The sequence below is a fragment of the Zosterops lateralis genome (assembly GCF_965231275.1).
Source record: "Zosterops lateralis genome assembly, chromosome: Z".
In the NCBI taxonomy this organism is placed as follows: Eukaryota; Metazoa; Chordata; class Aves; order Passeriformes; family Zosteropidae; genus Zosterops; species Zosterops lateralis.
Genome location: NC_139800.1, coordinates 47952940 through 47967433, shown reverse-complemented (window position 1 = coordinate 47967433; position 14494 = coordinate 47952940). Strand labels below are relative to the sequence as shown.

Sequence of the window (14494 nt, the reverse complement as noted above, 5' to 3'; positions counted from 1 at the left end):
TTGCAATAGGACATGAGGTAACACTTTTAAACTAGAAGAGGGTAGATTTGAACTGGATGTAAAGAAGAAATTTGATATGATAGAGGTGGTGAAACACTGGCACAGATTGTCCAGAAAGCTGGCAGATGCCCCATCTCTGGGAACATTCAAAGTCAAGTTGAAAAGGGCTTTGAGAAACCTGATCTAGTTGAAAATGTCCTTGTTTGTTGCGCAGGATGTGTGGGAGTGGAGAGCTGAGCTAGGTAATTCTTAAGAGCACTTCCAATCCATACTATTCTGTGATTCTATTATGTGAAATTTTATGAGAAAGGTGAGTTCTGCATAGACTTTACTTTTTTTCCTCTTGAAAGACAGCTGGCTCAGACTTTCCACCAGCAAAATTAGGGTGAACATAGAATTTCAGAAGCATACAGTTTTAGTTACTGAACAGGTCCCTAGTATTAAGAGTGCTTTCTTCCTCAGAGAGATGGAAGATGACTAGTCTCAAACTTGCATTCACATCCAGAAAGCACCAACACCTTCTCTTTTCTTGAAGATTAAGCCAAAGATAGGACAGTGCTGTGGGACAAGGCGCTGGTCCACTGATGGAAAACAAAAAATCTCCAAAAGAGCTATATCAGGGAAGAGTTCAGCAATTCATCTCCTGACAATTCCAAAAAAGGAGATCCTTCAGAGGAAGAGGCCTCCCACTAACAAAGTGAAGTTGCATAGGGAACCTGAAGGGACACAGTTTTTGCCACCAACAATGTAAGAGCAAGAGACCATTGACTGTGACTCTTCTCCCAGCAGGCTCCCAATCATACCGGCTATCAGCAGTCTTTGGGAATGCTGAAGGCAGGAGTCCAAAAAGAAATTGTCTCTGAATCACAGAAATCTTTCTGTCTGAAGGCAAACAATTAAGCACTTGAGCAGCTCTTTTGTGCAGGCAAAAAGACGAAGGTTGCCCACACAAGCCAGATGCAAGACCATGTAACACAGTTGTGGCTTTTTCCCAGGTTTTCCAGACCGCAGCCTTTACACAGCTAAAAAGGGTCAAGCCAGTTCGAAGGCTGACAGAAAAACCTCTGATCACACTCCCTGCACATGCAGTGAAAGGCTGTAGATCCTAACAACCTTCAAAGAAAAAGGTCCTCCAATGACACCCAACTGATAGTTTCAGCAAGATGCCATGGGGATAAGAAAATCAAGTACCAGATACCACTAAAAGCCTCTTGAAGACCATTTAGCAAACAGAAATTTCTCCTGGCTCTGTCTTAAGCTGGTGCCTCCTGTCTTTTGCTGCAGCGTGCCCATGCAATCAACTGAATGCCAGTGGCTGGAGCAGAGATGTGCCAGCTTGGCAGCAGGTGTAAATGAAATTGGACAGACAGGGCAGAGAAACATGAAATGGTTAAAACTAGAGGAACAAGAAGATCCAGCTGGACCACAGAACCACGTACTGCAGGGCATGCACACCAGTGTCATAAATGCTTACCATCCTGCAGCTGTTGTTTGCAACAGCTTCTCCAAGTCACTGTTTTCAGGGTGATGCCTTACAAAGAAAAACTTTGTCAATTGTTTATCAGCACTGTCCAGCTGACTGACAACTACTGGTCAAAACAAAGAGCTATAGTCAAAACAACGAGCTATAGCTTACAGCATTCAGAACAGCACAACAAAAATTACAAGGAGGACTGATCCAGCCCTCAATTTAAAGGAAAATGCAGTAAATTAATTTGAGATTTACTGCAAGCATCCTTGCAACAAAAACTTCATTATAGAATCATAGAATGGTTAGGGCTGAAAGAGACCTTGAAGATCATGTAGTTTCAATTCATCCTGCCATTCACCACACCAGGCTGCTTAGCAGACTATTCAACCTAGCCTTGAACATCTTCAGGAATGAGGTGTTCAGTTTCTTTGGGCCATCTGTTCCAGTCTCTGGGCAAAGAAATTCTTCCTAACATCTAATCTAAAGGTACTCTTTTTCAGTTTAAAATCATTGTCTCTTTTCCTGTCACTATCTGCCCATGTAAAAAGGCCCTCTTCCTCATTTTTATAACCTCCTCTTAAGCTACTGAAAGCCTTCCTTTCTCCAGGCTGAATAACTCCAGCTCTCAGACAGTCTTTACTGCAGAGGTACTCCATCATCTTCATGATCCTCCTCTGGACACATTTTAAGAGGTCCATGTCTTTCTTGTGTTGAGGATCCCAAGCTGGACGCAGTGTTCCAGGTGGAGTTGCACAGGGGCAGAGTAAAGGAACAGAATCATCTACCTTGACCTGCTGGCCGCACTGCTTTCGATGCAGTCTAGGATGTGCTTGGATCTGGCATTGCCAACTTGAGTCCAGCTTTTCATCCTTGACAGCTCTCAAGTTCTTCATCACAGGGCTGTTGTCAACTGACTTCTTCTCCCAGTATGTACTTTTATCTGGGATTGTCCCTAGCCAATTGCAGCACCTTGCCCTTGGACTTGGTGGCTTCATGAGAGGATCATGCCTAGGCACCCTGCATGAACACTGCAAGATTCCAGTCCTCAAACGTGTGGCCTCCTGAAACACTATCACTCATTACTCAGTACAGCACAACTAACTCCACACACTGCCATGTCAGTGTCATCCTCCTCAGTAACAATACAGATGTCTCCTATGAAAAAAACAGTCCTGTTAACACTTTTGCTACATTAGACATACTTATGCCAAAATGCCTCCACACATATAAAATGGAAATGACAGTAGCGCATGTCCAACTTTGAAAAAGAAGAATTCAAATTACACTTAAATAAAAAAGGTGGATCTTAGTTGAACTTAATGCACAGTAGGACTTCATAAGCTATGACAGAATTTTGGCAGAAAGATGTGATTCTGACACAGCGGCCTGGACACTCTCACAGTACCCAATGACTTGGAGATATTCTCAACATTACAGGCTACACACCAGCTGTAATACACACCAGTTCTGCACCTATGGGGCATATCACCCGTGACACACAAGGTAAACCCCATGTATCCCATGCACACAGGGACTCAGTGAGTTAGCTCTGTGCCCTTAGCAGTGAGGGAAACTGAGAATTCCCTCCAAAACACACATAAGATGTTGACTCGATCAAGGAGAGCCAGGCAGCATTTCACGAAAACCCAGTTTTTTCCACTCAGTGATATAACCAGCAGACAGGAGGTTTGCAATCCCTCTTCCGCCTCTTAAAAACTGAACACAGAACATAAAAATACAATAAAAAATCCTGAAGATACTAGAAGAAAAATCACTGCTAAGCTTAGCTACAGAAACACCCACATACCTCCACAGCACAGTTCCAATTTTCCAAGAAAAGTTGGGTATAATTAAAACATAGGTCTCATTATTAATCTACATAACCCCAGGAGAAATTTTCTTCCACTTTTAATTTGAGTAATCCCTGGATTATCTTAGGCATCTCAACACTTCCTAGCAACACAAAACAAGGAAAAAAACAAGATACCTCAGAGCTGCCATGGCAACCTTTACTTGTCATTCTTATAGTGTTTCATTTCCAAATTGCATCACACTCAGAAGTGTATAAAACTATAGGATTTGAGTGAAAAAAGCCTCAGCTCTGGAAAGAATAGAGGAGCAAAAAATGTAAAAAGGAAAGAAATAGAATCCTGTGCCAACTGGGTAATTCAGTATTTTCTCCAATGTGGTTACTACAAAGGTATTGACATGGTCAGGAAACTAAAGGCAAATAATTCACACAGTGGTGAATCAGGAAAACAAAACTCACAAGGCACAATTTCCAAAAAGCAAACTGAAAGTGCTGATCTCCATGATTTTTTTTTAATCCCGATTCTTAATTTTATTCACCTCAAGCATTGTAGAAAGATTCCTTTTAAGAAGGTGAGAGGATTTAAATTCCACCACTTAGGCTTGAGTCATTGATGAGATCGAAGACTATATTTATCCTGAATTAAGGCAACAGTCTCACATGTCTAAGATCATATAAAATTCCTAGAAAATGAGTGTTTACATCTACCTGGAGATCAGAAGCCTGCAGCATAAGTTATATATACCATCGGCAAATACATCAGACTTTCCAAGATAAAATGACTCTGTTCATAAACACTAAAATTCAAAATTCATCCCTGAATAGCTATAAAACTTTCCCAAAAAGCGACCAAATTATATCAAGGCTCATATATTCATCTCAGTTTAGTGTTGTTTAGTGTGGTCTTTTCAATTGATCAAAGTTATTGTAGCACTTGATCTTAATTTACCATGTAGCATAATCAGTTATTAATTTATGCACATGAATTTTCAACACATACTGAAAGGTTCTTAAAGTTTCCCAGGACAGCATATTTAAGAAAAAAGTTACATTGAGCAAAAGTGAGAAAGTAAAACCAAAGAAATGTAATATATTTCCACTATCTAATGGTTTTGTTTTAAAATAATTTATTTGGTTCAGCTGAAGAAAAAGTGGTTGAATGACAAACACAATAGCATCAAGAAATCTCTAGGCATTTGACAAACAGGAGCTTCTCTGGAGCAAAGAGAATATAATAAAAACAAAATAATAGAGGTCAAAATCAAAATGGGCACAACAATATTTGGTTATTTTGAAGAATATTTTTAACATTATAGTATTTTAACCTTCTACTTCAGCCTATTTTTAAAAAAAGGATTTGGCAATCAAGGCCTAATAATCCTTGCTGCTGTTAGTTAACATCTTAACATATGAACATCTAAGTCCGTACTTGATTTCTGCACAGAAATTGAAACAGGAATCTTTTAGGTTCTTCTTGTTTAAGATTATATCTTTTCTTTCACACCTCCTCATCTTGGATCATGTGTTAGGTTTCTCACTCAGCATCTTCTGTTTACAGGATTAAGTATGCCCATCATCCAAGCAGACAGTTGGAGCATCAAACATAATTTCAAGCACCATTTCCAACCCCTTCTAAGAAAAGGGATTGTGACTCCTTTTTGGAAGGGCTGCTATTACTACCAATGACAACTGTCAGCAGCGAGGGCAGACACTCTGCTCACACCTCGTGTGCACACCTGCCAGGCACAACTGTTCCAGCACTGTACTATGCCACTGGGAAATCCAACAGCATCTACTCAAAATCTGGGCAAAAACTTGCAAAACTGTCTTGAGAGTTTTAAATTATGTGACTATCCAAAATTTTTTAAATCAGCTTTTCCAGTACTCTGTATCAATACTGTTTTGAGAAGAGGTTGAATGTGAAAAAGCAGTTTCTCCTAGGTTGTTGCTCAGCCCACACATTTGTTTTAATTCTAAGAGATTCTTTTTATAGCAGATGCATTCCAGGATTGCTAGTCTCAACCAGCTTCCCATGCAAATTTGTATGTGTGATGATTTACACTCACTCCTAACTAGGTTCTGAAAAAAATCTGTCATCTCACAAAAAGCTTTTTTTATTCTGAAAGAAAGCATCCACAATCTCAAATACAATCAGGCTTTTCACTTTATGTTCAGGGTCTTCCCTCATGCTATCCTCATGCTTAGAGGAATCTTACCAATTTCCCTGTATTTATGATGATCCCAGGCAAAGATCCCAATCACATAATGGTTTCAGCCCTGAGGAAGTATTTTTGCTTGAACTTACTTAAGGAACTGGTTCACTTCTTGGGTTTTTGGTTTCTTTTCCAACCTGAGATTTCAAGGCTGGTGGTTCGAGTGTGTCTTTTCCTGCCCTCTGCTCTCTTTGTGACCTCTGAAGGCTTTGGGTCTGTGCTCGGCGCGAGAATGAAGGAAGGGAGTCTCAAGGTCTTGGTTTTCTTGGTTTCTCGCGTTGTTTATTAATTCTTATCTTACAAGTTCTTTGTGCCCGACCAAGATGTTCACAGCAGCTCGGACACGATGTGACTCGTCCCATGATGGGAGGTCGCTCTGCTTTTATATAGATCACTACGTGTCTCTTATTTACAATTCTGTGCCAGTGCCTAACACCTATACAAGAAGGGTCATGTCTACTTTGACGCAATCCTATCAAACTACCTTGTGCCCAGGTCACTGCAGAAAATGGATGCCAAGGGAGAACAAGAAGAACTCAGGGTACCCCCTAATTCCACCATCTTGTCCCTTTGCATCTACATTCTAAAAATCCCAAACCTACAAAACTTTCTACATGGTGATAACTACACTACTCTCAGTCACACATTTGTGACTTGCAATTCTTCTCTCTGTTAGATGTTTTTCTCATGGACCAAAATAAAGACTGTGTCTTCCTGGGCTCTGTGCCAGGCAAACTCCCCCTGGCAAGACCCCAGACCCTCTTTCTCAGGTCTCAGGCTTCTCTACCAAGGTCTGTGACTTTCCAGGGCGCCCAGAGGGATGCCCTGGACTCTGATATTCACTGGTTAACAAGGTGTTACCAGTTATTATTTTCACATTCTGCAGAGAAAGTATTGCACAAGAAGGAAAGATTTATTTCCTAAATTTTACCATAGCAAATCAAGACACTAAAAAATGACACAATTTGCCAAGCAAAAATAAAAGCAATGAGGAACTGAGATTTTTTTCTATGCATTGTTGCACTTAAACTGGATGTCACTTAGTATTATGATGTTCCTTAGTATTAGGTTATGGTGGCTAGAAAATAGCCACCATAACCTAATACTACCCTGCAGAACAACACAATGCTCCTATTTTAACCCCTGAAGTTCAGATTATTCAATAATTCAATAATCTCTTACAAGAAAATCTGTTTAGCTAAATATTCAGGAAGCCTCTAGTACTGTGCATGTAAAACCTCCAGGGATGGATTAAATTGTGGTCAAATACAATATTGTTTATTCTGTTAGCTGGTTTAGATCTTAAACAATGCTATTTTTACAATAGTAAGTGCAATGACAACTATATCATACAACTGGTATTTAAAAAAAAGCCAAGCAGGCGAGTGATAGCAGCGCATCACATTAATAATCCTAAACATTATTTCCAAATAAACTACTGATATTCAATTTTAAACAGGAAAGAAAGCAACAAAGTTACATAAATATATATGAATATATATATGTATGAATATACACAACCCCACCCCCATCCTCCTAGAGCTAAGCAAACAAAAAGACTTAAATAAGAACAGGAAGTAAGAGGTTGACTACACTCTGCTGAATAACAAACATCCATAACTGAGACAACAGTAGGCAACAATAAGGAAGAATACTGTGCTGGCACACTTAGGAAAAAAAAAAGAAGCGTGCTTCCAACATGTTTCTTATCACACAATGATATAAACATGTTAGGTTTTGCTCTCTGCTTGGGAGTGTTTCCTAACAGGCTTCTCACAAACTGAAAGTTACCATTAAATAAAAAGGCTGGAAGGGGGAAAATGCAAAAAGAAGAGGAGCTGATCAACATGTATTGTTTAATCCTTTAGAAAGGTGTACATACTAAATACGCAATCTGCTCTTTCCCCACTTGAGTTGAGTCAAATTAAACATATTCAAGTAACTTAGTCACCTGTTTTCTCTAAGTGTTGCAAAAGCAGTTTCACCAAAGGTACTTTCAAGAGCCAGCTGAGGATGGACATAATTGAGCAACAAGTAGCCCAGAAGGAAGTTAGTTTGACCTAATGAAATTCAGACTTAGGAACACCTCTGGAAGAAATCAGTGACATAACCAAAATGTAAAGGTCATCCAAGAACAGCATGGTTCAATGAAAATTCAGAGCTGCCATGTGAGAAGGGTACTCTAAAATCAGGAAGAGAACTGGCTTTCTACAAAATACTAAGAAGGAAAGCAATATATAAACTGCATGTAACCAAAAAAGGAGAAAACAGACCAGCAAAGGCACCTTGTTTAGAGGGAACCCACAAAAAAAAATTAGGCAAAGCTTCTTATCCCTGGATTTATAATTCTGAGTATAGGTGGTGATGGTGGGTGGAATCAACAGAAACATTTTTTACAAACTGACCAGAGGAGAATGAAAACTAAAAACCTTGCATGCAATTCCCCCTGGCTGTAAATGTAAGGAGGCCCCACCTTGAGTTACAATTATAACTAGGTAATTAATCCCCATTGAACATAGCATGGTCCCTGTTGTAAAGCAATTGTCAATGGAAAGTGATTGTTTAATGGGGTTATTTCACACGGAAAATCAGGATATTAACTAACATTGTCAGAAAAACATCGAAATACAACTAACATCATCACCATAAAAAATTGTTGAGCACTAAACTGAAGGAGGACTGAGTAACCAGACAGAGGTGTGCAAGCAAACCATGTTAATACAGACTTCTAGATCTATAAAGAAGAAATGCATGCCATCTCTAGAGCAAGGGGAAGTGTTATCAAAACGTACTGGTTTCCAAAAAGAAAGGAAACCTGAAGCAGGAACTGCATTAGCACCCAGCAAATGCACATACACATCACTGAAAATTGGAACACGCAAGTGCTTCTTTACCCATTAAGTACTGAGGTAACTTCTGACTGAAATACTGAACAAATTTTAAACAAAATGCTGTTAAAAGGCTCAGTTTTATGGGCAAAGCTTTAGAGTTTACTGTCTTTTGCTTACCCCAAAGAAACAACTATTCAAGCATTTATCTCCCACACATCTGCATGAAAGAAACTTAGCAGAGGAAGACCGAAAGATTTTGTGCAAGATTAAAAGGAGCCCAGGATACTAACCTCAAAGATGGCTGAGAAACACCTGAATATATTATGTCTAAGGTGTATTTGATAAATTATCATCTAGAAAGAGAACCTGCAGAGCACCAGCCACAGTCATTTCACACCATGACAGGTTGACAAGCACCTTCCTTAGTGCTTTTGTCACTGCTCAACGACTCAGACTGAGGCAGTAACACAGATGATACATGAAAGTGCTGTGCAAGGCTTGGTATTGGATTACAGGCTTTAGCACTTTCTGCAGTAAGTTATTTACTACCTAATTGAGTTTCTGGACTGAAATCTGGGCTAATGCTATCAACGCAAACTATGGCTTCCAGCTACAAAAGCTGTGTGCATTCTCACAAAGCACCCTGTCCTTTTCTCTGCATCACTGAGGGTGACAGTGATATTTTCCTCTGAGGCACTGTCAGATGGAGGCAGGGAAAAGAAAAGCATGAATTCTCTTCAGCACAAAATGGATTATCCTTCAAATCCAGACCAGTAAACTGCATTTTTCAATGTGTCAGTCAACGTTCCAGACATTTTTCTCAACATGTATATCGGCTTAACTGAGTCAAGTTTCTGTGTAAGGTTTTATTTTGTGGAACTTTTGGGGGGTGTTTGTGTTTTTTTTTTTCTTTTTTTTTTTTTTTTTTTTTTTTTCAGTCTTTATTTGCTCCATCTAAGTTTTAAACGCAGCAAAGTCACATTCACTCAAATATCTCAGAACCAAAAATCTTGTTGCGCAGAAAGGCCCCACCACTGACAAGAAAGCCACTGAAGAATAAAGGCAGCGAAGTCTTGAAAATGCAAACTGATCGGAGGATAGAAGCAAAATTGTATTGTGGTTTTACCTTCTTTCAGCTTTTATTTTCAGTTCAAAAGGCATCAAAAGCAAGTGAAGCTCACCACAAGAAGGAAGAATATGTTTTTCCTTCTGAACTGAAAGAATTAAGACTCTTGGAGGACTCTCATATATCACTCACTTCCTTCAAAACAGATCTGAATGAAACCTGTAGGGTCAAGGATGTTTCACATGTCTGTCTCAACAACAGAACTAGAAAGGATGAGAGTCCAAGGAGATTGCCCCTTGTCCCCTCATTCCCTGCTACTACTTCCATACCTCAACAAACTCCCAGCTTTAACACACGTTCCCTATCTGACTATTTTATTAGAACAGTCTTTAAATTTAACAGACTGTATACAAAATTTGTCCAAAATATGCATCTGAAGACTGCTGCAAATGCTGTCTGAACATCTCCAGGCTCTCCTAAATCAACAAAGAACAACATAGCTTATCCCTTATCTGGGACATGCCCATATAAATCACGGCAGCTTTCTCGCTGTCTTGCCAAATCTGAGATTTATGGAATAAATCTAACTCAGATCCACCGTTTACATTTTATTCTGGAAAAGCTGTGGTGTTGTCAGCCAACATCTAAATCAGAATAAGAGAAATAAAGCTTTATACATCTTGGAATAAGTTTGGAGGCTCTGCTTAGAAACCTAAAAAAGTAATTCAACCTCCCACCCCCCGAAATCCCCTCAACTCCTCCTCTGAAAACAAAAACAGAAAACAAAGATGTTGTTTTTCAAAACATTATTTGACTTAGAGTCTTCATATCAAGACAAGTGCCTTATCTGCTCAAACACATACCAAGAAGTCCATGACTGCAGCTTCTCATAAATATTCTAATGAAATATATAGATATAAAGCTCCTAAAATGGTTAAATGATTGTAAATTTGCAATCAAACTTGCTTATTACTAAATCCCCTACATTCTATCCTTGGCTAAAATAAACCAAAGAGACTTTACATTGGAAAGGTTTATAGAACTGGAAATATCTGTAGCCCCTGAAATGTACTGATCCACAATTCTTCCAACTTTTTTTCTTGAAGTGTTTTATGTAAAATAAAAGCACTGTGAAATGTTTTTATTGGTGATTAAAACTAATCCCAAACTTCAGTATAAAATATCCATTAGCTACCTTTTAGCGCATGAATTTGGTCCTTCTGTGAACCACCAGCAAGAGCTCTCTTTACACTTCTTATACAGAATTCATATATCTAGTATTTTTCATTTTTAAGATGCATACACACATGCACAAAACCTCATTTTACACTGCCTCTTATTTTCCAAGCTTGAGGAAGTTTAAACCTACTCAAACCTAAAATGACCATGCTTAGGAAAGCAAGAGCAACGTAAGAGTGCAGTTTTCATGCTACAACTCAAGTTTCACTTGTTCTGTCACACATACATACACACTTATCAAAGGAAGTCACAGCGACAAATAGCAAAGTGCTAAGAAAAACAGCTCTTTACAAAAGATTTACAGACAACAGATTTGTTGGGGCAGGAAGGACATGTGAATAAACCACAGATGCAAGCCTGGTCGACTGATGTTACACTAAATATGTGCACAGATGCTTAATACAGTGACATCTTCAGACACAACTGGACACCTATTCTACACAGGAAGACTATTGCACTCCCTATAAAATTTCATTTGTAAAAGTACCTTGCCAATCTAAGCAAGAGAGCTGCAATTCTGCCCTGGAGTACCTTCAATCTCATACAAAGTGCTAGTGACAGTGGTCTGGCCCTGAACTGCAGTGGGAAATAGTATCTTACTTTTCAACAATCACATTAGATATAGACCACTTTGTGCCTTGTATGGAGAGCATCAGAGCATCTCTCTTCCATGTATTTTTTTGGAATTCACAGAGAAAACCCAAGGACCATCTTGGCCTCCACAATCAGAAATGTTCTGATAATTCATGCCATTTTCTTGTACTTTTGCCTCACAGCTATGTAAGCCACATGGACACATGCCAGTCCACTGAGTAGTTGATGAAGTTTACAGAAAAGCTTCGCAAACTTGATCATTCACACATAGAAGATGCCATTCTCTAAGGGTCTAAAGGTCAATCACAATTAAAACACAAATCCAGGTCATTTAGGCCATACAACTACTCAAGCTAATGACAGATAAGAGGTGGGCTTTTTTGGTTTGGTGGTTTTTTGTTTGTTTGTTTGTTTTCTTTCATTTCAATAACTGGCAGAGTCACACCACAGGCACGCCTGGTTCCCTTCAAATATTGGAAACCATATGTTTTGATAACAACCAGCTTCAGGGAACATCAGTACAAACAGCATCAGGACACCGAACATCTCAACCTACGGATCTGGAAGAGCAACCACTGCAAATCCACTCAGAAAAAGGCACCTCAATGGCTACATGTTGAAGCTTGTAGGTGGTTTAGCAAACTGAGTCCAAAGATAGCTGCAATTACACCTGCAAACTTAGACTCTCTGCAAAAAAAAAAGAGACAGCAATTATCTACTGTGTTTTTCAAGTCTACAGCAAGTGTTTCCTTCTCTAATAACTGGGTGGGTTACTTTTTTGTTTTAACAGCCTGGCACTCCTTCTATCACTTTCTAAAGCGCAATGATCAAACTCCATTAGTTAAGGTAAATACGACAAGGAGGTAACTATTAAATGGAATTTACTTAAAATACTGTTTAAGAAATCATATTAGCATTTATTAAATTACTTGGAACTTGACAACAGCAGACACATGAGCAAAGGACCCATCAGTTTTGAGATTTGTTGTTTAGCAGTAAGTTGCTGGAAAGACAAACATGACTCTAGGCATAGATGGTTGAAAACAGAGGAAAGGAGAAAAAACAAACAAAACCAAACAAGAAAACAAAAAGTCAATTCTTATTCTTCACCCAGTGGAGACACTGATGCGCCAGGTGCCATTACAGGGTTTTTCCTATATACCCTGAGGAGAGAATGTTAGAACGAATGAAAACTTAAGAGTATTTCCTCTCTCTTGTATTACTCCTCACAGAGGTGACTTGTTTGGGGTGGAGTTTTCAGATGTAGTTTTAATAGGAATATTTTAAGCACGCAGCTTTTAGTGCCTCATAAGCATATGGCCATTAGAGAGTGGTGCTAAGGATGCTTATTCTGAATTCTGCTGCAAAAGCCAAAGGGGAGGAACAGTTCCAGAACATCAAATGCAGTGGAAAACTAGGAAAAAAAATCCTAAATGCAATTTGCAGCAATACACTAACTTTAAGCAAGTTATATGTGAGTGGAAAAAGAAAAAAAAGAGACATTCTCGTCCTTTCATGTTTTGCTAGCATTACCTGTTAGCATTACCAAAAAACTGTTCAGATCTTAAACTGGCACCTGAATGCCCAGTTTTATGACTCCAAAAATTTGCCATTTTTTAAGTCAGTGATGGAAGAGACCACAGAAGACTGGCTTTGTGCATTTTCACAATGAAAGAAATTACCTTGTGAGCTTGAGGCTTTTTTGCTTGTTAGGATAAGCAGTGACCTAATGCTACACAGACAGAACGACACTTCTCCCAGAAAACTTAAGCAAATACGAAACCATCTTTACAAGACTTGCTTTGTACCACACAGGAACGTGGCTTCCACCTTACTTAATCCTGCACTCTCTTTACCCCTGGCAATGACAAAAGCCAGGACCTATTTCAAGAACTGCAGGGTACTCGTTCTACACCTACAGCTTCATCGGACACCCACCCAAACAATGAGGCTCTTGTACAACCTGACTCTTTGGACCTGGCCTGGGAACTGCAACCCAAGCCAGCTGGACGGCAAATGCTCATGAAGACACCACATTTTGTGCTGTTTTGTTTGGGTTTTTTGTTGGTGGTTGTGTGTTTGTTTTCCTTTAAAGCAGGACACAGAGTTCCACTCTTTCTGCTACGACACCACTGGATTTTGCTGCATCAGAACAAGTTAATTTTTGTTCCTTTCAAGAACCTCAGCAGCCGTGTAGGCCAGCAAGGAAACCGAGCAATTCCTTCTCCCCTTCCTGGTGTGAGCTAAGGTTTAAAAGGTCCAAACTCCACAGAGGTCTCGGGTTCCCCATGGGCTGAGGCATTTCAGCAGGGATGGATGCAGGGAGGGCTGCTGGGGGGCCTGGCTGCTCACACACCCTGTGTCTGCCCAGGATGGGCTGGGGCACTGCTGGACCACAGCACGCACTGCTGTCACCGCACAGCAGTGACACAGCTCCCATTTTATCTTATTTCTGTTAGAATTATTATTATTAGAAATTACTCCTGTAATTTTTAATAGGAGCAGAATTTTCAGCACTACTGTTGTTTTCAGACTTAATTTTTTGCCATTTACGACTGTTATTAGACAATTACAATTACCAGAATTTTGATTACTACCATTAGATACTTCTTTTTTGTGATGGAATGCGCTATTTTCATTACTGTATTTCAGCACTGTGTTTTACTGCTGTGGTTTTGCATTAGATTTCAAAATTAGATTTTAGTACTGCAGTTTGCTGATACTAATGACGAATAGAGTTTTTATCAGCGGCGGGTTTAGGCAATATTTCCTCCCCGCCCGGCCCCGGAGGCGTCCCCGGCCGGTCCCGCCCGCCCCGGCGGAGCCTTACCCTCGCACTGGTAGCCGGCCAGCCCCCAGATGAAGTCGGTGCAGTAGTGGCAGAAGGTGGGCTTGGTCAGGGTCACCCTGCGGAACGCGTGGCCCGGCGGGCTGCTGCCCCCCGCCGCGGCGCGGCTCCGCCCGCCCAGCACGGGGCTGGAGGCCGGGCTGCCGCCACCGCCACCGCCTCCGCCTCCGCGCAGCGAGCGCGCCCCGTCCGCCATTCCCGCCGGGCGCCCCCTCCCCTCCGCGCCGCCGCCGCCGCCTCTCGCCGGCCCGTGCGCCCGCCCGCGCTTCCGCCGCGGGGAGGGGGCGGGGCGGGGCGGGCGGGGGCGGGGCCCGGAGCGCCGGCGGGCGGCGCGTGCTGCCCCCTACCGGCCGCGCCCTCAGCCCGCGCCCGGCCCCTTGTCCTGCAGCGCCGCCCGCGCGGCCCGGCCCGGTATTGCACCG

At 40.9% G+C, this 14494-nt stretch overlaps 1 protein-coding gene across 2 annotated transcripts in view; it reads right to left on the bottom strand.

Annotated features, from left to right (window-relative positions):
• DGKQ (diacylglycerol kinase theta) overlaps positions 1-14268 on the bottom strand; it is a gene marked incomplete at its 5' end in the record, with an annotated part of 88794 nt that extends 74526 nt beyond the window's left edge. Inside the window, one exon of one of the 2 annotated variants that reach the window (XM_083883116.1) lies at positions 14055-14268. In XM_083883116.1, the coding sequence (XP_083739242.1) occupies positions 14055-14268 (214 nt within the window). Of the gene's footprint in view, positions 1-11780; positions 11845-14054 lie in introns of those variants that run through there. The other variant, XM_083883117.1, reaches the window with a different exon arrangement.
• Positions 14269-14494: the final 226 nt, after the last annotated feature.